Genomic DNA, 25,496 nt, shown 5'->3' with positions numbered 1-25,496 from the left:
TTTAACAAGTGGTGCTGAGAAAACTGGCCAACTACCCGTAAAACAATGAAACTAGAACACTTTCTAACACCAAACACAAAAATAAACTCAAAATGGATCTATGAACTACCTCCCAGAATAATGGAAATAAAAGCAAATATAAACAAATGGGACCTCATTAAACTTAAGAGCTTTTGCACAACGAAGGAAACTATAAGCAAGGTGAAAAGACAGCCTTCTGAATGGAAGAAAATAATACCAAGTGAAGCAACTGACAAATGATTAATCTTAAAAATATGCAAGCAGCTCATGCAGCTCAATACCAGAAAAATAAACAATTCAATAAACAAAGATCCGTCTAGTCAAGGCTATGGTTTTTCCAGTGGTCAAGTATGGATGTGAGAGTTGGACTGTGAAGAAAGCTGAGCGCCATCTGACAGCCAACAGATTACACATGCTTCTCAAGTGCACATGGAACATTCTCTAGAACGGAATATATGATAGGCCACAAAACAAATATTAGCAAATTTAAGAAGATTGAAATAATATAATTATTTTCTCTGACTGCAGTGATATGAGATTAGAAATCAAAAAGAGGAAAGTGAGAAGATCGACAGATATGTGGAAACCCAGCAGTGCACTTCTAATTAACCATTGGGTCAAAGAAGAAATCAAAAGGGAAATTAAAAACTATCTTAAATGAAAATGGAACCAAAGCAAATCAATTCTTTTGGAATGCAGCAAAAGCAGTTCTAAGAGATGAGTTTATAGCAATAAATGCATATATTAAGAAATCAGATTTCTTTTTTTAATATAAATTTATTTATTTTAATTGGAATCTAATTACTTTACAATATTGTAGTGGTTTTGCCGTACATTTACATGGATCCACCACAGGTGTACAGGTGTTCCCCATCCTGAACCCCCCCTCCCACCTCCCTCCCTATCCCATACCTCAGGGTCATCCCAGTGCACCAGCCCTGAGCACCCTGTCTCATGCATAGAACCTGGACTGGGCTCCTTTTCAAATATGATAATATACATGTTTCAATGCCATTCTCCCAAATCATCCCACCCTCACCCTCTCCCACAGAGTCCAAAAGATTGTTCTATACATCTGTGTCTCTTTTACTATCTCGCATGTGGGGTTATCGTTACCACCTTTCTAAATTCCATATATATGCGTTAGTATACTGTACTGGTGTTTTTCTTTCTGGCTTACTTCACTCTGTATAATAGGCTCCAGTTTCATCCACTTCATTAGAACAGATTCAAATGTATTATTTTTAATGGCTGAGTAATATTCCATTGTGTATATGTACCAGAGCAAGAAATCAGATTTCAAATAAACATCCTACTTTGCATCTCAGTAAACTAGAAAAAGAACAAATAAGACCAAAATTAATAGAAAGAGGGGAATAAGATTCAGAGAGGAAATAAATAAAATAGAGACCAGAATAACAATGGAAAGGATCAACCATACTTAAAAGAAATACTACAGAAGTAGATAGAATTGTAAGAGACTACTTGAACAATTAAATGATAACACATAACCTAGAAGAAATGGATATATTTCTAGAAGAAACCTACCAAGACTGAATCAAGAAGAAACAGAGAATCTGAGCAGACCAATAATGAGTAAAGACATTGAATCTGTAATCAAAACAACTCCAAACACAGAAAACTCTAGGACCAGATATCGTCACTGGAGAATTCAATTAATCTTTTAAAGAAGAATTAATACCAATTCTTCTCAAATTGTTCCAAACTATTGAGGAGGAGGGACATTTCCAAACTCATTCTAAGAGGTCAGCATTATTTTGATACAAAAACCAAATAAGAATGCCACCAGAAAACAAAACTATAGACCGGTATTCCTGATGAATATATAGGCAAGAGTCCTTTCTCAAGTATTCAGTTCAGTTCAGTTCAGTTCAGTCTCTCAGTCGTGTCAGACTCTCCACGACCCCATGAATCACAGCACGCCAGGCCTCCCTGTCCATCACCAACTCCCGGAGTTCACTCAAACTCATGTCCTCGAGTCGGTGATGCCATCCAGCCATCTCATTCTCTGTAATCCCCTTCTCCTCCCGCCCCCAACCTTTCCCAGCGTCAGAGTCTTTTCCAGTGAGTCAACTCATTGCATGAGGTGGCCAAAGTATTGGAGTTTCAGCTTTAGCATCAGTCCTTCTAATGAACACCCAGGATTGATCTCCTTTAGAATGGACTGGTTAGATCTCTTTGCGGTACAAGGGACTCTCAAGAGTCTTCTCCAACACCACAGTTCAAAAGCATCAATTCTTCGGCGATCAGCTTTCTTCACAGTCCAACTCTCACATCCATACATGACCATGGGATAAACCATTGCCTTGACTAGACGGACCTTTGTTGGCAAAGTAATGTCTCTGCTTTTTAATATACTATCAAGATTGGTCATAACTTTCCTTCCAAGGAGTATTAGCAAACTGAATTCAAGAACATATTAAAAGGGTTATATGTCATAATAAAGTGGGATTTATCTCTAGGCTCAACATATGCACCAATCTGTGTAATACATCATGTCAGTAAAAAGAAAGATAAAAACATCATGACCATCTCAATAGAAGCAGAAAAAGAATTTTACAATATACAACATACTTTCATGATAAAAACCTTCATGATAAAAACCTTTAACAGACTGGTTATAGAAGGAACATATCTCATGTTACAATATATAAATGTATCACAGAAACAAGCTGTGTACCTTAAAGTTATGCAATGTTACATATCTTTATTCAACAAAAGATAGTACATCATATATAATTAACACCATACAATTATATGCAGAGTACATCATGAGGAATGCTGGGCTGGAAGAAGCACGAGCTGGAATCAAGATGGCTAGGAGAAATATCAATAACCTCAGATATGCAGATGACACCACCCTTATGGCAGAAAGTGAAGAGGAACTAAAAAGCCTCTTGATGAAAGTGAAACAGGAGAGTGAAAAGGTTGGCTTGAAGCTCAAGATTCAGAAAACGAAGATCATGGCATCTGGTCCCATCACTTCATGGGAAATAGATGGGGAAAGAGTGGAAACAGTGTCAGACTTTATTTTTTTGGTCTCCAAAATCACTGCAGATGCTGATTGCAGCCATGAAATTAAAAGACGCTTACTCCTTGGAAGGAAAGTTATGACCAACCTAGACAGCATATTAAAAAGCAGAGACATTACTTTGCCAACAAAGGTCCATCTAGTCAAGGCTATGGTTTTTCCCGTGGTCATGTATGGATGTTAGAGTTGGACTGTGAAGAAAGATGATCGCTGAAGAATTGATGTTTTTGAACTGTGGTGTTGGAGAAGACTCTTGAGAGTCCCTTGGACTGCAAGGAGATCCAACCAGTCCATTCTAAAGGAGATCAATCCTGGGTGTTCATTGGAAGGACTGATGCTAAAGCTGAAACTCCAATACTTTGGCCACCTCATGTGACGAGCTGACTCACTGGAAAAGAGTCTGATGCTGGGAAGGATTGGGGGCAAGAGGAGAAGGGGAGGACCGAGAATGAGATGGCTGGATGGCATCACCGACTCTGTGGACATGGGTTTGAGTGAACTCCGGGAGTTGGTGATGGACAGGGAGGCCTGGCGTGCTGTGATTCATGGGGTCGCGGAGAGTCGGACACGACTGAGCGACTGAACTGAACTGAATTGAATTTAGATTATGTGGGACTTTGGATAAGTTACTTCAATTTCTGAGCCTCACTTGGGTCATGGTGAAATGTGGGAGGAAAATGACTGCCAATTTGTTGTGAGAGTTAAATATCCTAGATGCCTCCTATAATATGTGGTTAAAATACTGTATCTGGAGTTATACTTTTGTAATTATATTTTAATATTATGTTTATTTAATTTTTGATTATATTTATTAGACCTTGTTGGCTTAAAAATGAAATTTTATATATTGTGTTTAGGGTGATGGTACTGAAATTTGAGTTCATAATGGTCAGACACAATATTTTCTCTTCTCAGGTGGGCGTCTATCAGGCCTTTCAAGGCCCAGCTGTGAGTTAATCTGGATATATTTGTGATTGGTTGTGAGGACCTTTCCTTAGACCAAACAGCTGCGTCTGCATTAAGTACAATTTTTTAGAACCTGGAATTTCACCTTCCTTAATATATAGGTTATCTTCATAACATTTGCTTTCCTCTAAATTCTGTAATTCCTCTGTTTTTTGGGGTCATGAAACTCCTAGGTGCATATTTTTTTTTCAGGTAAATTAATATAATTTTACTCAGTACTGAGTGATAATTTTTTTTTCTTATTCATATGTATGAAGATGATATCCAACTTCTGATGTTTTGACTTGTTTGTTCAACTTGATGATGGTAACAAAGTCGTACCACTCAGAGGAAAGTGTACTTCAAATTTTGAGTTTTTATCTTTCCCTGACCTAGTGATACATGATACTCTCATGAGATACTGGGTAGCAGCCACCGCAGCTCACAGTCAGACAAGCAATCATGAGGGACAGCAATGGATACAACAATTCTGAACCCAGACAACTCTTCTGCTTTTCACTTTAAGCACAGTATTCAATAAGTTGCATGAGAATATTAAACACTTTATATTATAAAATAAGTTTTCTGTTAGATGATTTTGCCCAACTGTAGACTAATGTAAGTGTTCTGAGCTTGTTTAAGGTAGGCTAGGCTAAGCTGTTGGAGAAGGAAATGGCAACCCACTCCAGTGTTCTTGACTGGAGAATCCCAGGGACAGGGGAGCCTAGTGGGCTGCCGTCTTTGGGGTCACACAGAGTTGGACACGACTGAAGTGACTTAGCAGCAGCAGCAGCAGCAGGTTAAGCTGTATAATCATTAGGAATTTGATTTAAGTCATACCTGAATGGTCTAGTGGTTTTCCCTACTTTCTTCAATTGAAGTCTGACTTTAGCAATAGGAATTCATGATCTGAGCCACAGTCAGCTCCTGGTCTTGTTTTTGCTGACTGTATAGAGCTTCTCCATCTTTGGCTGTAAAGAATAATTTCGGTGTTGACCATCTGGTGATGTCCATGTGTAGAGTCTTCTTTTATGTTGTTAGAAGAGGGTGTTTGCTATGACCAGTGTGTTCTCTTGGCAGAACTCTATTAGCCTTTGCCCTGCTTCATTCTGTACTTCAAGGCCAAATTTGCCTGTTACTCCAGGTGTTTCTTGACTTTCTACTTTTGCATTCCAGTCAGCCATAATGACAAGGATATCTTTTTTGGGTATTAATTCTAGGAGATCGTGTAGGTCTTCATAGAACCGTTCAACTTCAGCCTCTTCAGCATTACTGGTTGGGGCATAGACTTGGATTACTGTGATATTGAATGGTTTGCCTTGGAAACGAAGAGATCATTCTGTCATTTTTGAGACTGCATCCAAGTTATGCATTTCAGACTCTTGTCAACTATGATAGATACTCCATTTCTTCTAAGGGATTCCTGCCCACAGTAATAGATATAATGGTCAGAACTGAACTGAACTGAGTTAAATTCACCCATTCCAGTCCATTTTAGTTTGCTGATTCCTAGAATGTTGATATTCACTCTTGCCATCTCATGTTTGACCACTTCCAACTTGTCTTAATTCATGGACCTAACCTTCCAGGTTCCTATGCAATATTGCTCTTTACAGCATTGGACCTTCCTTCCATAACCAGTCACATCCGTAACTGGGTGTTGTTTTGGCTTTGGCTCCATCTCTTCATTCTTCCTGGACTTATTTCTCCACTGATCTCCAGTAGCATATTGGGCACCTACCGACCTGGGGAGTTTATCTTTCAGTGTCCTATCTTTTTGCTTTTTCATACTGTTCATGGGGTTCTCAAGGCAGGAATACTGAAGTGGTTTGCCATTCCCTTCTCCAGTGGACCACATTTTGTCATTTTCAGGGACTAGATCTGAAAGACAGAGTGCCTGATGAACTATGGACGGAGGTTTGTGACATTGTACAGGAGACGGAGCAAGACCATCCCCAAGAAAAAGAAATGCAAAAAAGCAAAATGGCTACCTGAAGAAGCCTTGAAAATAGCTGTGTAAAGAAGAGAAGCCAAAAGCAAAAGAGGAAAGGAAAGATATAAGCATCTGAATGTAGAGCCAAAGAATAGCAAGGAGAGATAAGAAAGCCTTCCTCAGTGATCAGTGCAAACAAATAGAGGAAAACAATAGAATGGGAAAGACTAGAGATCTCTTCAAGAAAATTAGAGATACCAAGGGAACATTTCATGCAAAGATGGGCTCAATAAAGGACAGAAATGTTAGGGAACTAACAGAAGCAGAAGATATTAAGAAGAGGTGGCAAGAATACACAGAAGAACTGTACAAAAAAGTTCTTCATGACCCAGATAATCACGATGGTGTGATCACTCAGCTAAAGCCAGACATCCTGGAATGTGAAGTCAAGTTGGCCTTAGGAAGAATCACTATGAACAAAACTAGTGGAGGTGATGGAATTCCAGTTGAACTATTTCAAATCCTAAAAGATAATGCTGCGAAAGTGCTTCACTCAATATGCCAGCAAATTTGGAAAACTGAGCAGTGGCCATGGGACTGGAAAAGGTCAGTTTTCATTCCAATCCCTAAGAAGGCAATGCTAAAGAATGCTCAAACTACCACACAATTGCACTCGTCTCACACGCTAGCAAACTAATGCTCAAAATTCTCCAAGCTAGGCTTCAACAGTATGTGAACTGTGAACTTTCAAATATTCAAGCTGGATTTAGAAAAGGCAGAGGAACCAGAGATCAAATTGCCAACATCCACTGGATCATCGAAAAAGCAAGTGTTCGAAGAGCAAGAGTAAGAAACATTTATTTCTGCTTTATTGACTATACCAAAGTCTTTGACTGTCTGGATCACAATAAACTGTGGGAAATTCTGAATGAGATGGGAATGCCAGACCACCTGATCTGCCTCTTGAGAAATATGTATACAGGCCAGGAAGGAACAGTTAGAACTGGACATTGAACAACCGACTGTTTCCAAATCGGAAAAGGAGTATGTCAAGGCTGTATATTGTCATCCTGCTTATTTAACTTATATGCAGAGTACATCACGAGAAACGCTGGGTTGGATGAAGCAGAAGATGGAATCAAGATTGCTGGGAGAAATATCAATAACCTCAGATATGCAGATGACACCACCCTTATGGTAGAAAGTGAAGAAGAACTAAAGAGCCTCTTGATGAAAGTGAAAGAGGAGAGTGAAAAGGTTGGCTTAAAGTTCAACATTCGGAAAACAAAGATCATGGCATCTAGTCTCATCATTTCATGGCAAATAGATGGAGAAAAAGTGGAAAGAGTGTCAGACTTTATATTTTTGGGCTACAAAATCACTGCAGATGGTGATTGCAGCCATGAAATTAAAAGACACTTGCTCCTTGGAAGAAAAGTTATGACCAACCTATACAGCTTATTAAAAAGCAGAGACATTACGTTGCAACAAATGTCTGTCTAGTCAAGGCTATGGTTTTTCCAGTAGTCATCTATGGATGTGAGATTTGGATTATAAAGAAAGCTGAGTGCAGAAGAATTGCTGCTTTTAAACTGTGATGTTGGAGAAGACTCTTGAGAGTCCCTTGCACTGCAAGGAGATCTAGCCAGTCCATCCTAAAGGAAATGAGTTCTGAATGTTCATTGGAAAGAATAATGTTGATGCTGAAACTCCAATACTTTGGCCACCTGATGCAGAGCTGACTCATTTGAAAAGACCCTGATGCTGGGAAAGATTGAAGGCAAGAGGAGAAGGGTATGACAGAAGATGAGATGGTTGGATGGCATCACTGACTCAATGAACGTGAGTTTGAGTAAACTCCAGGTGTTGGTGATAGACAGGAAGCCCTGACGTGCTGCAGTCCATGGGGTCACAAAGAGTCAGACACAACTGAGTGACAGACCTGAACTGTACTGAGACGAAGCTGTATTTGGTAGGATGAGTTTATCTGGATGTAACCTTACTATAAGTTAACGAATACCCAGGGTTTGTCTCTAAATCTCCTGTAGTACTTTTATTTTATGACAGAGAACTTTTTTTTTTAATATGATATCGCTTGTGTTTATTTATTTATTTTTTTGGTAATTAATTTATTTTTTATTGGAGGCACATTATTTTACAATATTATATTGGTTGGTTTTGCCGTACATTGACATGAATTTGCCCCAGGTTTACATAAGTTCCCCCTCCTGAACCCCCCTCCCACCTCCCTCCTCCCTTTATCTTCCCTCTGGGTCATCCCCGCATGCCAGCCCCGAGCATCCTATAACATGCATTGACCCTGAACTAGTGATTCGTTTCACATATGACAACATACGTGTTTCAATGCCATTCTCCCAAATCATCCCACCCTCACCCTCTCCCACAGAGTCCCAAAGACTGTTCTATACATCTGTGTCTCTTTTGCTGTCTTGTATACAGGGTTATCATTTGCATCTTTCTAAATTCCATATATATGCGTTAGTATACTGTATTGGTGGTTTTCTTTCTGGCTTACTTCACTCTGTATAATAGGCTCCAGTTTCATCCACCTCATTAGAACTGATTTAAATGTATTCTTTTTAATAGCTGAATAATACTCCATTGTGTATATGTACAAAAGCTTTCTTATCCATTCGTCTGCAGATGGACATCTAGGTTGCTTCCGTGTTCTGGCTATTATAAACAGTGCTGCAATGAACATTGGAGTACATGTGTCTCTTTCAATTCTGGTTTCCTCGGTGTGTATGCCCAGGAGTGCGATTGCTGGATCATATGGAAGTTCTATTTCCAGTTTTTTGAGGAATCTCCACACTGTTCTCCATAGTGGCTGTACTAGTTTGCATTCCCACCAACAGTGTAAGAGGGTTCCTTTCTCTCCACATCCTCTCCAGCATTTATTGCATGTGGACTTTTGGATAGCAGCCATTCTGACTGGTGTGAAATGGTATCTCATTGTGGTTTTGATTTGCATCTCTCTGATTATGAGGGATGTTGAGCATTTTTTCATGTGTTTGTTAGCCATCTGTATGTCTTCTTTGGAGAAATGTCTGTTTAGTTCTTTGGCCCATTTTTTGATTGGGTCGTTTATTTTTCTGGAATTGAGCTGCAGGAGCTGCTTGTATATTTTGGAGATTAATCCTTTATCAGTTGCTTCATTTGCTATTATTTTCTCCCATTCTGAAGGCTGTCTTTTCACCTTACTTATAGTTTCTTTTGCTGTGCAGAAGCTTTTGATTTTAATTAGGTCCAATTTGTTTATTTTTACTTTTATTTCCAATAATCTGGGAGATGGGTCATGGAGGATCCTGCTGTGATTTATGTCGGAGAGTGTTTTGCCTATGTTCTCCTCTAGGAGTTTTATAGTTTCTGGTCTTACATTTAGCTCTCTAATCCATTTTGAGTTTATTTTGTGTATGGTGTTAGGAAGTGTTCTAGTTTCATTCTTTTACAGGTGGCTGACCAGTTTTCCCAGCACCACTTGTTAAAGAGACTGTCTTTTCTCCATTTTATATTCTTGCCTCCTTTGTCAAAGATGAGGTGTCCATAGGTGTGTGGATTTATCTCTGGGCTTTCTATTTTGTTCCATTGATCTATATTTCTGTCTTTATGCCAGTACCATACTGTCTTGATGATTGTGGCTTTGTAGTAGAGCCTGAAGCCCGGCAGGTTAATTCCCCCAGTTCCATTTTTCTTTCTCAAGATTTCTTTGGCTATTCGAGGCTTTTTGTATTTCCATACAAATTGTGAGATTATTTGTTCTAGTTCTGTGAAAAATATCTTTGGTAGCTTGATAGGGATTGCATTGAATGTATAAATTACTTTGGGTAGTATAGTCATTTTTACAATATTTATTCTTCCAATCCATGAAAATGGTATATTTCTCCATCTATTAGTGTCCTCTTTGATTGCTTTCAGTAGTGTTTTATAGTTTTCTATGTACAAGTCTTTTGTTTCCTTAGGTAGATATATTCCTAAGTATTTAATTCTTTTCGTTGCAACAGTGAATGGAATAGTTTCCTTAATTTCTCTTTCTATTTTCTCATTATTAGTGTATAGGAATGGAAGGGATTTCTGTGTGTTGATTTTATATCCTGCAACGTTACTGTAATCATTGATTAGCTCTAGTAGTTTTCTGGTAGAGTCTCTAGGGTTTTCTGTGTAGAGGATCATGTCATCAGCGAACAGTGAAAGTTTTACTTCTCCTTTTCCAATTTGGATTCCTTTTATGTCTTTTTCTGCTCTGATTGCTGTAGCCAAAACTTCCAGAACTATGTTGAATAGTAGTGGTAAGAGTGGGCACCCTTGTCTTGTTCCTGACTTTAGGGGAAATGCTTTCAGTTTTTCACCATTGAGGATAATGCTTGCTGTGGGTTTGTCATATATAGCTTTTATTATGTTGGGGTATGTCCCTTCTATTCCCACTTTCTGGAGGGTTTTTATCAAAAATGGATGTTGAATTTTATCGAAGGCTTTCTCTGCATCTATTGAGATAATCATATGATTTTTATTTTTCAGTTTGTTAATGTGGTGTATTACGTTGATTGATTTGCAGATATTGAAGAATCCTTGCATTCCTGGGATAAAAGCCCACTTGGTTATGATGTATGATCTTCTTAACATGTTGTTGGATTCTGATTACTAGAATTTTGTTAAGGATTTTTGCATCTATGTTCATCAGTGATATTGGCCTGTAGTTTTCTTTTTTTGTGGGGTCTTTACCAGGTTTTGGGGTTAGGGTGATGGTGGTCTCATAGAATGAGTTTGGAAGTTTCGCTTCCTCAGCAATTTTCTGGAAGAGTTTGAGTAGAATAGGTGTTAGCTCTTCTCTAAATTTTTGGTAGAATTCGGCTGTGAAGCCATCTGGACCTGGGCTTTTGTTTGCTGGAAGATTCCTGATTACAGCCTCTAGTTCCGTGCTTGTGATGGGTCTGTTCAGATTTTCTATTTCTTCCTGGTTCAGTTTTGGAAAGTTGTACTTTTCTAGGAATTTGTCCACTTCTTCCAGGTTATTCATTTTATTGCCATATAATTGCTGATAGTATTCTCTAATAATCCTTTGTATTTCTGTGTTGTTGGTTGTGATATCTCCATTTTCATTTCTAATTTTATTGATTTGGTTCTTCTCCCTTTGTTTCTTGATAAGTCTGGCTAGTGGTTTGTCAATTTTATTTACCTTCTCAAAAAACCAGCTTTTGGCTTTGTTGATTTCTGCTATGGTCTCTTTTGTTTCTTTTGCATTTATCTTTGCCTTATTTTTAATGATTTCTTTCCTTCTACTGACCCTGGGGTTCTTCATTTCTTCCTTTTCTAGTTGCTTTAGATGTAGAGTTAGGTTATTTAGTTGACTTTTTTCTTGTTTCTTGATGTGTGCCTGTATTGCTATGAACTTCCCCCTTAGCACTGCTTTTACAGTGTCCCTGAGGTTTGGGGTTGTTGTGTTTTCATTTTCATTCATTTCTATGCATATTTTGATTTCTCTTTTGATTTCTTCTATGATTTGTTTATTATTCAGCAGGGTGTTGTTCAGCCTCCATATGTTGGCATTTTTAATAGTTTTTCTCCCGTAATTGAGATCTAATCTTACTGCATTGTGGTCAGAAAAGATGCTTGGAATTATTTCAATTTTTTTGAATTTTCCAAGGCTAGATTTATGGCCCAGGATGTGATCTATCCTGGAAAAGGTTCCATGTACGCTTGAGAAAAAGATGAAATTCATTATTTTGGGATGAAATGTCCTATATATATTAGGTCTAACTGGTCTATTGTATCATTTAAAGTTTGTGTTTCCTTGTTAATTTTCTGTTTAGTTGATCTATCCATAGATGTAAGTGGGGTATTAAAATCTCCCACTATTATTGCATTGTTGTTAATTTCCCCTTTCATACTTGTTAGTAATTGTCTTACATATTGCGGTGCTCCTATGCTGGGTGCATAAATATTTATAATTGTTATATCTTCATCTTGGATTGATCCTTTGATCATTATGTAGTTTCCTTCTTTGTCTCTTTTCACAGCCTTTGTTTTAAAGTCTATTTTATCTGATATGAGTATTGCTAGTCCTGCTTTCTTTTGGTCTCTATTTGCATGGAATATCTTTTTCCAGCCCTTCACTTTCAGTCTGTATGTGTCCCTCGTTTTGAGGTGGGTCTCTTGCAGACAACATATATGGGGGTCTTGTTTTTGTATCCATTCAGCCAGGGTTTGTCTTTTGGTTGGGGCATTCAACCCATTTACGTTTAAGGTAATTATTGATAAGTACGATCCCGTAGCCATTTTCTTTATTGCTTTGGGCTCGAGTTTATACACCCTTTCTGTGTTTCCTGTCTAGAGAAGATCCTTTAGCATTTGTTGGAGAGCTGGTTTGGTAATGCTGAATTCTCTCAGCTTTTGCTTGTCTGTAAAACTTTTGATTTCTCCTTCATATTTGAATGAGATCCTTGGGTACAATAGTCTGGGCTGTAGGTTATTTTCTTTCATCACTTTAAGTCTGTCTTGCCATTCCCTCCTGGCCTGAAGAGTTTCTGTTGAAAGATCGGCTGTTATCCTTATGGGAATCCCCTTGTGTGTTATTTGCTGTTTTTCCCTTGCTGCTTTTAATATTTGTTCTTTGTGTTTGATCTTTGTCAATTTGATTAATATGTGTCTTGGAGTATTTCACCTTGGGTTTATCCTGTCGGGGACTCTGGGTTTCTTGGACTTGGGTGATTATTTCTTTCCCTATTTTAGGGAAGTTTTCAACTATTATCTCCTCAAGTATTCTTTCATGGTGTTTCTTTTTGTCTTCTTCTTCTGGGATTCCTATGATTCGAATGTTGGAGCGTTTAACATTGTCCCAGAGGTCTCTAATATTGTCCTCATTTCTTTTAATTCGTTTTTCTTTTTTCCTCTCTGTTTCATTTATTTCTACAATTCTATCTTCTACCTCACTTATCCTGTCTTCTGGCTCTGTTATTCTACTGTTTGTTCCCTCCAGAGTGTTTCTGATCTCATCTATTGTATTATTCATTGTATATTGACTTTTTTTTATTTCCTCTAAGTCCTTATTAAACCTTTCTTCCATCTTCTCAATCCTTTTCTCCAGGTTATTTATCTGTAACTCCATTTTGCTTTCAAGATTTTGAATCATTTTCACCACCAAAATTCGAAATTCTTTATCAGGTAGATTCCCTATATCTTCCTCTTTTGTTTGTGTTGGTGGGCATTTATCTTGTTCCTTTACTTGCTGGGTATTTCTCTGCCTCTTCGTCTTGCTTATAATGCTTTGCTTGGGGTGGCCTTTCCCTCTTCTGGCTGTTTGTGGAGTTCTCTTTATTATGTAGTTTCCTCGCTGTGTGTGGGGTTGGACGGGTGACTTGTCAAGGTTCCATGGTTATGGAAGCTTGTGTCAGTGTTCTGGTGGGTGCAGCTGGATTTGTTCTCTCTGGAGTGCAATGAAGTGTCCGGTAATGAGTTATGAGATGTCAGTGGGTTTGGAGTGACTTTGGGCAGCCTGTATATTGAAGCTCAGGGCTATTTTCCTGTGTTACTGGAGAATTTGCGTGGTATGTCTTGCTCTGGAACTTGTTGACCCTTGAGTGGTGCTTGGTTTTAGTGTAGCTATGGAAACGTTTGATGAGCTCCTATCGATTAATGTTCCCTGGAGTCAGGAGTTCTCTGGTGTTCTCAGGATTCGGGTTTAAGCGTCTTGCCTCTGGTTTTTGGTCTTATCCTTGGAGTAGCCTCTAGATGTCTCTATCTGTCATTTCCAAGGTGGTTCCCTCTGTTTTAGCTTCTATCTGCTGGTCTCTTCAGTGTCTAATTTCCGCCCTGATACTAGCGGGTGGGTGGACACTTTTTAAGGCTCGGTTGTTCAGTCCTGTTCTGGGAAGGGAGGAACGCTGCAGAAAAATATCTCTGGCATCTGTGGGGAGTGCTCGCAGTGTCTCGGCCACACTGGGTTTGCCCCCGCTCACAGCACGTATGCTGTCCCAGTCTACACTGCACAGGCTCTAGGCTGCTCTGCTGGGAACTGTCCGAGGCCGGTGCCGGGTTGTATGCACTTCCCAGGTCTGAGCGGCTCAAGTTCAGGTTCTCAGGTACTCCACAAAGGCGCAGACTTGGTTGGGCCTGCGTTTTGTGCCTTCTCTGGTCCGAGCAGCTCAGAGGACCAAGTGTTTGGCGAGCGTGGTCTCTGCGACTTATCGCCTCCCCAGTCCCCGCCACTCAGTTTTCTGGGTGTACAACCGGCGCACCTTCTCAGGGGGATATCGACCGGCCCAAGCCCAAGAAGTCCTGATTAGCAACAAGCCTGTCTGCAGTTTGTATCAGATGCCTTTCTGGTGCCACGGTTGCCCGCTCCGGCTCTGGCTGCGCTCCCTGCCTGTCTCGGTGGGGGATGGGGGATGGGTCAGCTGCAGCCGGCTCACTCTGCTCAGTCCTTTATTCTGTGAGTGGGGCTGGCCGAGTCTTAGGTTAGAGCTTTCCACCTTTTCATGGGAAAGCTATCCCACAGTCTGCTTTGCTCTCTCCAGTTCTCTCAAATTGTTCTCACGGCATTCAAGCCCAGTCTTCTCTCTAAGCAGTTCAGCCGGCTCCTCCCTGCCCAGCCCCCACTTGCTAATGGCATATGCAGGCGTCTGCGCTGCTTCTCCACTGGCAGTTACCGTTTGGCGGGTAATCTGTGGGTTTTAAAAAAATCTTAAAAAAAAAAAGAGGGTTATGTGGCTCTCTGAGCTTCCAAGGCTTGCCACAGATTCGCCAGTGAGAGTGTTTCCTGGTGTTTGGAAACTTCTCTCTTTTTAAAGCCTCCCTTCCCGGGATGGAGCTCCATCCTTACTTCTTTCGTCTCTCTTTTTATCTTTTATGTTTTTTCCTACCTCCTTTCGAAGACAATGGGCTGCTTTTCTGGGTGCCTGACGTCCTCTGCCAGCATTCAGAAGTTGTTTTGTGGACTTTACTCCGCGTTCAAATGTTCTTCTGATGAATTTGTGGGGGAGAGAGTGGTCTCGCTGTCCTATTCCTCTGCCATCTTGTTCCTTCTCCCGACAGAGAACTTTTGATAATATATAAATGTCCTTATCACAGTGTGGCACAAAAATATTATGAATACTGGTAAGTATTAGTATGGCTGGATCAATTGTAATTAGCCAATATTTATTGAGAACTAACTCTGTGCCAAATACTGTGATAAGCACTTTATTAAGTCATTTATTGTTTCACTGCAAGCCTGTAAGTGTTATATATAATAATAGTGTGAGAAACTATCATTATCCGTATTTTACAGAGCAAACAGATAAAGGGAAGTTAAAGTAGCTTGCTCAAGATCTTATAGCTAGAACCAGGATTTAGTAAGTGGCAGTCTGGATCCAGGGCTTCCCTGGTGGTTCAGTGATAAAGAATCTGCCTGCTAATGCAGGTGCCATGCCTTTGATTCCTGGGTCAGAAAGGTCCCCTGCAACAGGTAATGGCAACTCATGGCAGTATCCTTGCCTGGGAAATCCCATGGACAGAGGAGCCTGGTGGGCTACAGTCCACAGGGTCACATATGAGTCAGACATGACTTAGCAGCTAAACAACAACAACAAAGCAACCTGAATTTCTCAGTCTTGGAAATTATACTGTGGTTATGTAAGATATTAACATTAGAGTTTAGTTGAGAGGTGTAAGGGCCTTTGAATTAATTTTGTAAATTTTCTAAGATTTTAAATCAGTTCAAAATATATAAAAATCAATTATTTAAAACTTATGATCCTAAAAGATGATGCTGTGAACGTGCTGCACTCAATATGCCAGCAAATTTGGAAAACTCAGCAGTGGCCACAGGACTGAAAAAGGTCAGTCTTCATTCCAATCCCAAAGATGCCAGAGATATTTGTCTACAGCGTTCCTCCCTTCCCAGAACAGGACTGAACAACTGAGCCTTAAAAAGTGTCCACCCGCCCCCTAGTATCAGGACGGAAATTAGACACCGAAGAGACCAGCAAACAGAAGCTAAAACAGAGGGAACCACCTTGGAAATGACAAATAGAGACGTCTAGAGGCTACTCGAAGAATAAGACCAAAAACCAGAGGCAAGACGCTTAAACCTGAATCCTGAGAATACCATAGATCTCCTGACTCCAGGGAACATTAATCGATAGGAGCTCATCAAACGTCTCCATAGCTATACTAAAACCAAGCACCACCCAAGGGTCAACAAGTTCCAGAGCAAGACATACCACGCAAATTCTCCAGCAACACAGGAAAATAGCCCTGAGCTTCAATATACAGGTTGCCCAAAGTCACTCCAAACCCACTGACATCTCATAACTCATTACCAGACACTTCATTGCACTCCAGAGAGAAGAAATCCAGCTCCACCCACCAGAACACCGACACATGCTTCCCTAACCATGGAACCTTGACAAGTCACCCGTCCAACCCCACACACAGCGAGGAAACTACATAATAAAGAGAACTCCACAAACGGCCAGAAGAGGGAAAGGCCACCCCAAGCACAGCAATACAAGCAAGATGAAGAGGCAGAGAAATACCCAGCAAGTAAAGGAACAAGATAAATGCCCACCAACACAAACAAAAGAGGAAGATATAGGGAATCTACCTGATAAAGAATTTCGAATTTTGGTGGTGAAAATGATTCAAAATCTTGAAAGCAAAATGGAGTTACAGATAAATAACCTGGAGAAAAGGATTGAGAAGATGGAAGAAAGGTTTAATAAGGACTTAGAAGAAATAAAATAGAGTCAATGTACAATGAATAATACAATAGATGAGATCAGAAACACTCTGGAGGGAACAAACAGTAGAATAACAGAGCCAGAAGACAGGATAAGTGAGGTAGAAGATAGAATTGTAGAAATAAATGAAACAGAGAGGAAAAAAGAAAAACGAATTAAAAGAAATGAGGACAATATTAGAGACCTCTGGGACAATGTTAAACGCTCCAACATTCGAATCATAGGAATCCCAGAAGAAGAAGACAAAAAGAAACACCATGAAAGAATACTTGAGGAGATAATAGTTGAAAACTTCCCTAAAATAGGGAAAGAAATAATCACCCAAGTCCAAGAAACCCAGAGAGTCCCCGACAGGATAAACCCAAGGTGAAATACTCCAAGACACATATTAATCAAATTGACAAAGATCAAACACAAAGAACAAATATTAAAAGCAGCAAGGGAAAAACAGCAAATAACACACAAGGGGATTCCCATAAGGATAACAGCCGATCTTTCAACAGAAACTCTTCAGGCCAGGAGGGAATGGCAAGACAGACTTAAAGTGATGAAAGAAAATAACCTACAGCCCAGACTATTGTACCCAAGGATCTCATTCAAATATGAAGGAGAAATCAAAAGTTTTACAGACAAGCAAAAGCTGAGAGAATTCAGCATTACCAAACCAGCTCTCCAACAAATGCTAAAGGATCTTCTCTAGACAGGAAACACAGAAAGGGTGTATAAACTCGAGCCCAAAGCAATAAAGAAAATGGCTACGGGATCGTACTTATCAATAATTACCTTAAACGTAAATGGGTTGAATGCCCCAACCAAAAGACAAACCCTGGCTGAATGGATACAAAAACAAGACCCCCATATATGTTGTCTGCAAGAGACCCACCTCAAAACGAGGGACACATACAGACTGAAAGTGAAGGGCTGGAAAAAGATATTCCATGCAAATAGAGACCAAAAGAAAGCAGGACTAGCAATACTCATATCAGATAAAATAGACTTTAAAACAAAGGCTGTGAAAAGAGACAAAGAAGGAAACTACATAATGATCAAAGGATCAATCCAAGATGAAGATATAACAATTATAAATATTTATGCACCCAGCATAGGAGCACCGCAATATGTAAGACAATTACTAACAAGTATGAAAGGGGAAATTAACAACAATGCAATAATAGTGGGAGATTTTAATACCCCACTTACATCTATGGATAGATCAACTAAACAGAAAATTAACAAGGAAACACAAACTTTAAATGATACAATAGACCAGTTAGACCTAATATATATAGGACATTTCATCCCAAAATAATGAATTTCATCTTTTTCTCAAGCGTACATGGAACCTTTTCCAGGATAGATCACATCCTGGGCCATAAATCTAGCCTTGGAAAATTCAAAAAAATTGAAATAATTCCAAGCATCTTTTCTGACCACAATGCAGTAAGATTAGATCTCAATTACGGGAGAAAAACTATTAAAAATGCCAACATATGGAGGCTGAACAACACCCTGCTGAATAATAAACAAATCATAGAAGAAATCAAAAGAGAAATCAAAATATGCATAGAAATGAATGAAAATGAAAACACAACAACCCCAAACCTCAGGGACACTGTAAAAGCAGTGCTAAGGGGGAAGTTCATAGCAATACAGGCACACATCAAGAAACAAGAAAAAAGTCAACTAAATAACCTAACTCTACATCTAAAGCAACTAGAAAAGGAAGAAATGAAGAACCCCAGGGTCAGTAGAAGGAAAGAAATCATTAAAAATAAGGCAAAGATAAATGCAAAAGAAACAAAAGAGACCATGGCAGAAATCAACAAAGCCAAAAGCTGGTTTTTTGAGAAGGTAAATAAAATTGACAAACCACTAGCCAGACTTATCAAGAAACAAAGGGAGAAGAACCAAATCAATAAAATTAGAAATGAAAATGGAGATATCACAACCAACAACACAGAAATACAAAGGATTATTAGAGAATACTATCAGCAATTATATGGTAATACAATGAATAACCTGGGAGAAATGGACCAATTCCTTGAAAAGTACAACTTTCCAAAACTGAACCAGGAAGAAATAGAAAATCTGAATAGACCCATTACAAGCATGGAACTAGAGGCTGTAATCAGAAATCTTCCAGCAAACAAAAGCCCAGGTCCAGATGGCTTCACAGCTGAATTCTACCAAAAAATTTAAAGAAGAGCTAGCATCTGAATGCAGAGTTCCAAAGAATAGCAAGGAGAGATAAGAAAGTCTTCCTCAGCGATCAATGCAAAGAAATTGAGGAAAACAACAGAATAGGAAAAACAAGAGATATTTTCAAGAAAATTAGAGATATCAAGGGAACATTTCATGAAAAGATGGGCTCGATAAAGGACAGAAATGGTATGGACTTAACAGAAGCAGAAGATATTAAGAAGAGATGGCAAGAATACACAGAAGAACTGTACAAAAAAGATCTTCACGACCAAGATAGTCACGATAACGTGATCACTGACCTAGAGCCAGACATCTTGGAATGTGAAGTCAAGTGGGCCTTAGAGAGCATCACTATGAACAAAGCTAGTGGAGGTGATGGAATTCCAGTTGAGCTATTTCAAATCCTGAAAGATGATGCTGTGAAAGTGCTGCACTCAATATGCCAGCAAATTTGGAAAACTCAGGAGTGGCCACAGGACTGGAAAAGAGCAGTCTTCATTCCAATCCCAAAGAAAGGGAATGCCAAAGAATGCTAAAACTACCGTAGAACTGCACTCATTTCACACACTAGTAAATCATGCTCAAAATTCTCCAAGCCAGGCTTCAGCAGTATGTGAACCGTGAACTTCCAGATGTTCAAGCAGGTTTTAGAAAAGGCAGAGGAACTAGAGATCAAATTGCCAATATCCGCTGGATCATGGAGGAAGCAAGAGAGTTCCAGAAAAACATCTATTTCTGCTTCATTGACTATGTCAAAGCCTTTGACTGTGTGGATCACAATAAATTGTGGAACATTCTGAAAGAGATGGGAATACCGAACCACCTGACCTGCCTCTTGAGAAACCTGTATGCAGGTCAGGAAGCAACAGTTAGAACTGGACATGGAACAACAGACTGGTTCCAAATAGGAAAAGGAGTACGTCAAGGCTGTATATTGTTACCTTGCTTATTTAACTTCTATGCAGAGTACATCATGAGGAACGCTGGGCTGGAAGAAGCACAAGCTGGAATCAAGATTGCAGGGAGAAATATCAATAACCTCAGATATGCAGATGATACCACCCTTATGGCAGAAAGTGAAGAGGAACTCAAAGGCCTCTTGAGGAAAGTGAAAGAGGAGAGTGAAAAGGTTGGCTTGAAGCTCAACATTCAGAAAACAAAGATCATGGCATCTGGTCCCATCACTTCATGGCAAATAGATGGGGTAACAGTGGAAACAGTGTCAGACTTTATTTTTCTGGGCTCCAAAATCACTGCAGATGCTGATTGCAGCCATGAAATTAAAAGACGCTTACTCCTTGAAAAGAAAGTTATGACCAACCTAGATAGCATATTAAAAAGCAGAGACATTACTTTGCCAACCAAGATCCATCTAGTCAAGGCTATGGTTTTTCCCGTGGTTATGTATGGATGTGAGAGTTGGACTGTGAAGAAAGATGATCGCCAAAGAATTGATGCTTTTGAACTGTCGTGCTGGAGAAGACTTTTGAGAGTCCCTTGGACTGCAAGGAGATCCAACCAGTCCATTCTAAAGGAGATCAATCCTGGGTGTTCATTGGAAGGACTGATGCTAAAGCTGAAACTGCAATACTTTGGCCACTTCATGTGACGAGCTGACTCACTGGGAAAGAGTCTGATGCTGGGAAGGATTGGGGGCAGGAGGAGAAGGGTACGACAGAGAACGAGAATGCTGGATCGCATCACCGATTCGATGGACATGAGTTTGAGTGAACTCCAGGAGTTGGTGATGGACAGGGAGGCCTGGCGTGCTGTGATTCATGGGGTTGCAAAGAGTCAGACACGACTGAGTGACTGAACTGAACTGAACTGACTGAACGCCTAATCTACTCAAACTCTTCCAGAAAATTGCTGAGGAAGGGAAACTTCCAAATTCATTCTATGAGGCCACCATCACCCTAATCCCAAAACCTGGTAAAGAGCCCACAAAAGAAGAAAACTACAGGCCAATATCACTGATGAACATAGATGCAAAAATCCTTAACAAAATTCTAGCAATCAGAATCCAACAACACATTAAGATCATACATCATGACCAAGTGGGCTTTATCCGAGGAATGCAAGGATTCTTCATTATCTGCAAATCAATCAACGTAATACACCACATTAAAAAACTGAAAAATAAAAATCATATGATTATATCAATAGATGCAGAGAAAGCCTTCGATAAAATTCAACATCCATTTACGATAAAAACCCTCCAGAAAGTGGGAATAGAAGGGACATAGCTCAACATAATAAAAGCTGTATACGACAAACCCACAGCAAACATTATCCTTAATGGTGAAAAACTGAAAGCATTTCCCCTAAAGTCAGGAACAAGACAAGGGTACCCACTCTCACCACTACTATTCAACATAGTTCTGGAAGTTTTGGCTACAGCAATCAGAGCAGAAAAATACATGAAAGGAATACAAATTGGAAAAGAAGAAGTAAAACTTTCACTGTTCGCTGATGACATGATCCTCTACACAGAAAACCCTAAAGACTCTACCAGAAAACTACTAGAGCTTATCAATGAATATAGTAAATTTGCAGGATATAAAATCAACACTCATTCCAGTATCTTACCATCTTCTTTGTATCCAGAGAGTAAGTTCAGTTTTGACCTAAGTGTCACAGATTACTACCATGTCTTTCCATCAGATATAGTCAATTCTAATTTTCATGTTGATGATTTTACCTGGCTAGCAGTTCTAAATTTGTCCTTCCCAAAGTGTGTAGATCAGAAGATTTGTTTTGTGAGTTACAGCTTAATTAAATTATATTAGCAACTTTGTTTTAATTGCTTCTAAGGGACTTCATCCCCAAAGTACTAAAAATTTTCTAAATTCTACTCAAACTAGACTGTGAACTTTAAATTGCTTTTGGGATTAAAAACATCCTCAAAGCAGCAAAGATCTTAAGTTGTTTTGGTACTCCATTGGCTGATCCTTTACTAGTGAAATAAATGACTGTAAAAAGCTCTAGCTTTCATTTTACTGAAAGTCAGTTCTGTTTTGCTAATGGTTAGTTGCCTTTTTTCCCACAATGTAGAAATGGCAGCTACTTGATATTAATGAAAAAAATGATAAACAAATACTTCTTATTTTAGTTGTTTTACTGAATTTTACTGAATTTACTGGGTTGGAATTTATGAGACTAGCAATCTCATAAAAAAGTAAGTCGACTTCTGTTTCTGTTTTAATATAAAAATACTGATACAAGTAATTATAACATATTGCTAATGCTTAAGGATATTTTAGAATGACCCACCTCTCTTTATTATAGGTTTTCTGAATATGCAGTGAGAGGATCATCAGCAGAGAAGCTCTTAGAGCAAAAGTTAAGCTGCTAAATTTCTGTGGATGGAGAAGCTAATCTATATTTTCCCAAACATGGAGGTAAAAGAGTAAATTCCCTGTCCCTTGAATCTTTCAGTTCATATACATATTTTTTTGTTTTGATGAGATTATGACAGGTGCACTAAAGTTTTTTGAGATCAACTTGTTATTCTTTATCTGGCAGGACAATAGAGTTACCTAGATGTCACAATTTGTACCAAAAGAGACTAAGAAGGATAATAGTATATAAAATATTTTCTTTTATAAGTATCACTAATGCATTAATTAATATTTTAGGATATTATAGGTATACATTTCTCCTCAAATTAGAAGTTTCCAAACATCTTTTTGCTAAAGATGTATCTTTTCAGTTTGCTTTTCTGGTCGCAATCTATTTGCAACTGAGGTTGTATTACTGTTGAAACAGGATTACACATACCATTTTATTTTAGTAGCTGTAAAACAATAATTTTTGTTACAGATAACATTCGTTGTATTCTGGAATATTTGATCAAAATGTTATGGTGACATCGCATTCTAAATGATTTCAAACTCATAATGTGAGACATACTTCTAATCCAGCTATATTTGTTCTGAATCTCTTCCAAAAAGGTTACATTTTTTTTCTTTGAATGTAAGCCTTCATGAGTTCTGAACGTCTAATTGATTTTAGTTTAGAGGATTTAGCATATTCTTATAGTATCTGTGTATCCGATTATAGGTCCACATTACCCATAAGGGAAGCCACTTAAGGATGCAAACAACTCTTACAAACACTGCGATGACAGATCCACATGTATTCCAACTGCTGCAGAATTTCTTTTGTTGAAAGAAAATGGGAAAGACCAGTAGTTAATGGAAAGACCATTAATATGGGAAAGACCAACCAGTCTTCTGTTACAGAATTTGTCCTACTGGGGCTTTCTGGCTACCCAGAGCTTGAAGCCATTTATTTCGTGCTGGTGTTATTTATGTACCTGGTGATCCTGCTGGGAAATGGTGTCATCATCATTGTAAGTGTCTGTGACTCTCACTTGCATACGCCCATGTACTTTTTCCTCAGTAACTTATCATTCTTGGATATTTGTTACACCAGTTCTTCTATCCCCTTATTTCTCAGCAGCTTCTTAACTTCAAAGAAGACTATTTCCTTCTCTGGATGTGGAGTACAAATGTTTCTCTTCTTTGCTATGGGAGCCACGGAGTGTGTCCTTTTAAGCATGATGGCATTTGACCGCTATGTGGCCATTTGCAACCCTCTGAGATACCCCATCATTATGAGCAAGAATTCGTATGTGCCTATGGCTGCAGGGTCCTGGATTGCAGGGGCTGTCAATTCTATGTTGCAAACCTCTCTTGCAATGCGGCTTCCTTTCTGTGGGGATAATGTCATTAATCATTTTACTTGTGAAATCTTGGCTGTCTTAAAATTGGCTTGTGCTGATATCTCCATAAATGTTATTAGCATGGTTGTTGCTAATATGATTTTTCTTGTGATCCCAGTACTTTTTATTTTCATTTCCTATGTTTTCATTCTCTCCACCATCCTGAGGATTCCTTCTTCAGAGGGAAGGCACAAAGCCTTCTCCACCTGCTCTGCCCACTTAACAGTGGTGATTATATTCTATGGAACCATCCTCTTCATGTATGCAAAACCCAAGGCTAAAGATTCCTATGGTGCAGACAAAGTCCAAGTCACAGACAAAATCATCTCTCTCTTCTATGGAGTCGTGACTCCTATGCTCAACCCCCTCATCTACAGTTTGAGGAACAAAGATGTGAAGGCAGCTGTGAAGAATATACTCTGTCAGAAATGCTTCTCAGGGGGAAAGTGAATGTTGCTTTAAAAAATTCATTTACTCTGAATGCAGGACTAGTTCTCACCTGTAAGTTCCAAAATAAATGTAAGGATTGGTAGCACCATTGATTCTTGAAATTCTCATTTTTCTGTTTCTAGGGTCTAAATGTGAGAGAAATCTAAGGCCCACTTTCTTCATGACTCTCTTAAAGAGAAAAGGGAAAGAAATCTATAGGTAAAAAAGATTCTCATCCAAATCACTGTTAATTCAACTCTAGAATGATGAGTTCTATAATCTTATGTAAACGGAGTAGCATTTAACTAGTTTAACCTCTTATCTTCTATGTGCATCAGTTTTCTAGTTTCAAAACTTTCCTAGAAAGGTAAAGTACAAAGTGCCTTTTAAGGGTCAGAGTCCTACATAAATTCAACATTAAATAATTCATAATGGGGTAGTGTTTGACCTTAGAGAGGGATGACCACTTTTGGATGTTAGATACCTAGCTGTATGTATATCATAGGAAAGAGTAGAAAAATGATGCTATTTTTCCTAGGGCTGGTATTCTCTTACCTGCAATCTGGCAAGCATACTTCTGTACAGAGTTTTCTGAAGGAATGTGAGGGTTTGTGCATACATCCCAACTGATGAGGAAATTTGGTCTATTTTTGTTTCAACAGATGAAGAGTGGCGACTTTGAGTGAAAATGATAATTACTGTTAAGTGACATAAAAATTACTTAGTTTCTGAAGAACTTGGTTGTACAGTTCTCTGGGAACTTTGTAATAATGTATTTAAAATGTCACAGATTAGGTGTTTTTACTGTTACATGAATTTCCTGTAAAATATGAGCTTTCCATTCATTCATTGAGTCATCTCTTCCTTAATTTAATTATTAATCAACCTGTGTTTACTGAGTATCTGCTTTGGTCCAGGCTTTATACTACCTGTTAGCAACATATATATATGCATAAATATAAATATATATATAAACAACATGGAAATGAAGACCAAAACATCACCAAAGGGTGCACAATCTTGTGGAATATAGACTGACTTGAATAAAATATAAAGAATATTTAATATTAAATATTTTCCTTCTCCACGACTTTCTAAACCGGTTCCTTTGTTTGCATTCAAAGGAAATGCATTCGTAGTATGTTGGATCTTTATTGCACTGAAGGAGTGAGGGTAGAATAGGACATTCCAAGAAGTCAGATCTCTGATACCCCCTAACTCTTTAGCTGGCTCTGCCTATGTTCTGTGTTTCTTCATAATATTTTATTTGGGAAAAATAAAAGTTGCTGGGGAAAGTTTTAGAACTACTATGGTATACCATAGAATCCAATAAGAGTTGTAAGAAAGAACTGGATACTTTTGCCCCTCCTGTTGTGAAGCCTGGCATGCTGCAGTCCATGGGGTTGCAGAGAGTTGAAATGACTGAACTGACTCAAGGAGAGAGAAAACAGA

The 25,496-nt window shown here is 38.8% G+C and overlaps 1 protein-coding gene across 1 annotated transcript; it reads left to right on the top strand.

The window, feature by feature from the left end:
* Positions 1-23,096: 23,096 nt before the first annotated feature.
* Positions 23,097-24,065, top strand: LOC148777467 (olfactory receptor 13C7-like). Its single transcript, XM_088837749.1, has one exon. It carries the CDS (start codon positions 23,103-23,105, stop codon positions 24,063-24,065), a length of 963 nt encoding a protein of 320 aa, XP_088693875.1. The 5' UTR covers positions 23,097-23,102.
* Positions 24,066-25,496: the final 1,431 nt, after the last annotated feature.

Source organism: Moschus berezovskii, chromosome 7 (genome assembly GCF_049115385.1).
Source record: "Moschus berezovskii isolate FMDL1 chromosome 7, NW_MosBer_1.0, whole genome shotgun sequence".
Taxonomy (NCBI): Eukaryota; Metazoa; Chordata; class Mammalia; order Artiodactyla; family Moschidae; genus Moschus; species Moschus berezovskii.
The sequence above is the reverse complement of the archived record's forward strand: the minus strand, read 5'-3'. Positions and strand labels throughout refer to the sequence as shown.

What these genes read in the sequence shown, in the direction of transcription:
- LOC148777467 (XM_088837749.1), top strand. Translation starts at nt 23,103, where the DNA reads ATGGGAAAGACCAACCAGTCTTCTGTTACAGAATTTGTCCTACTGGGG.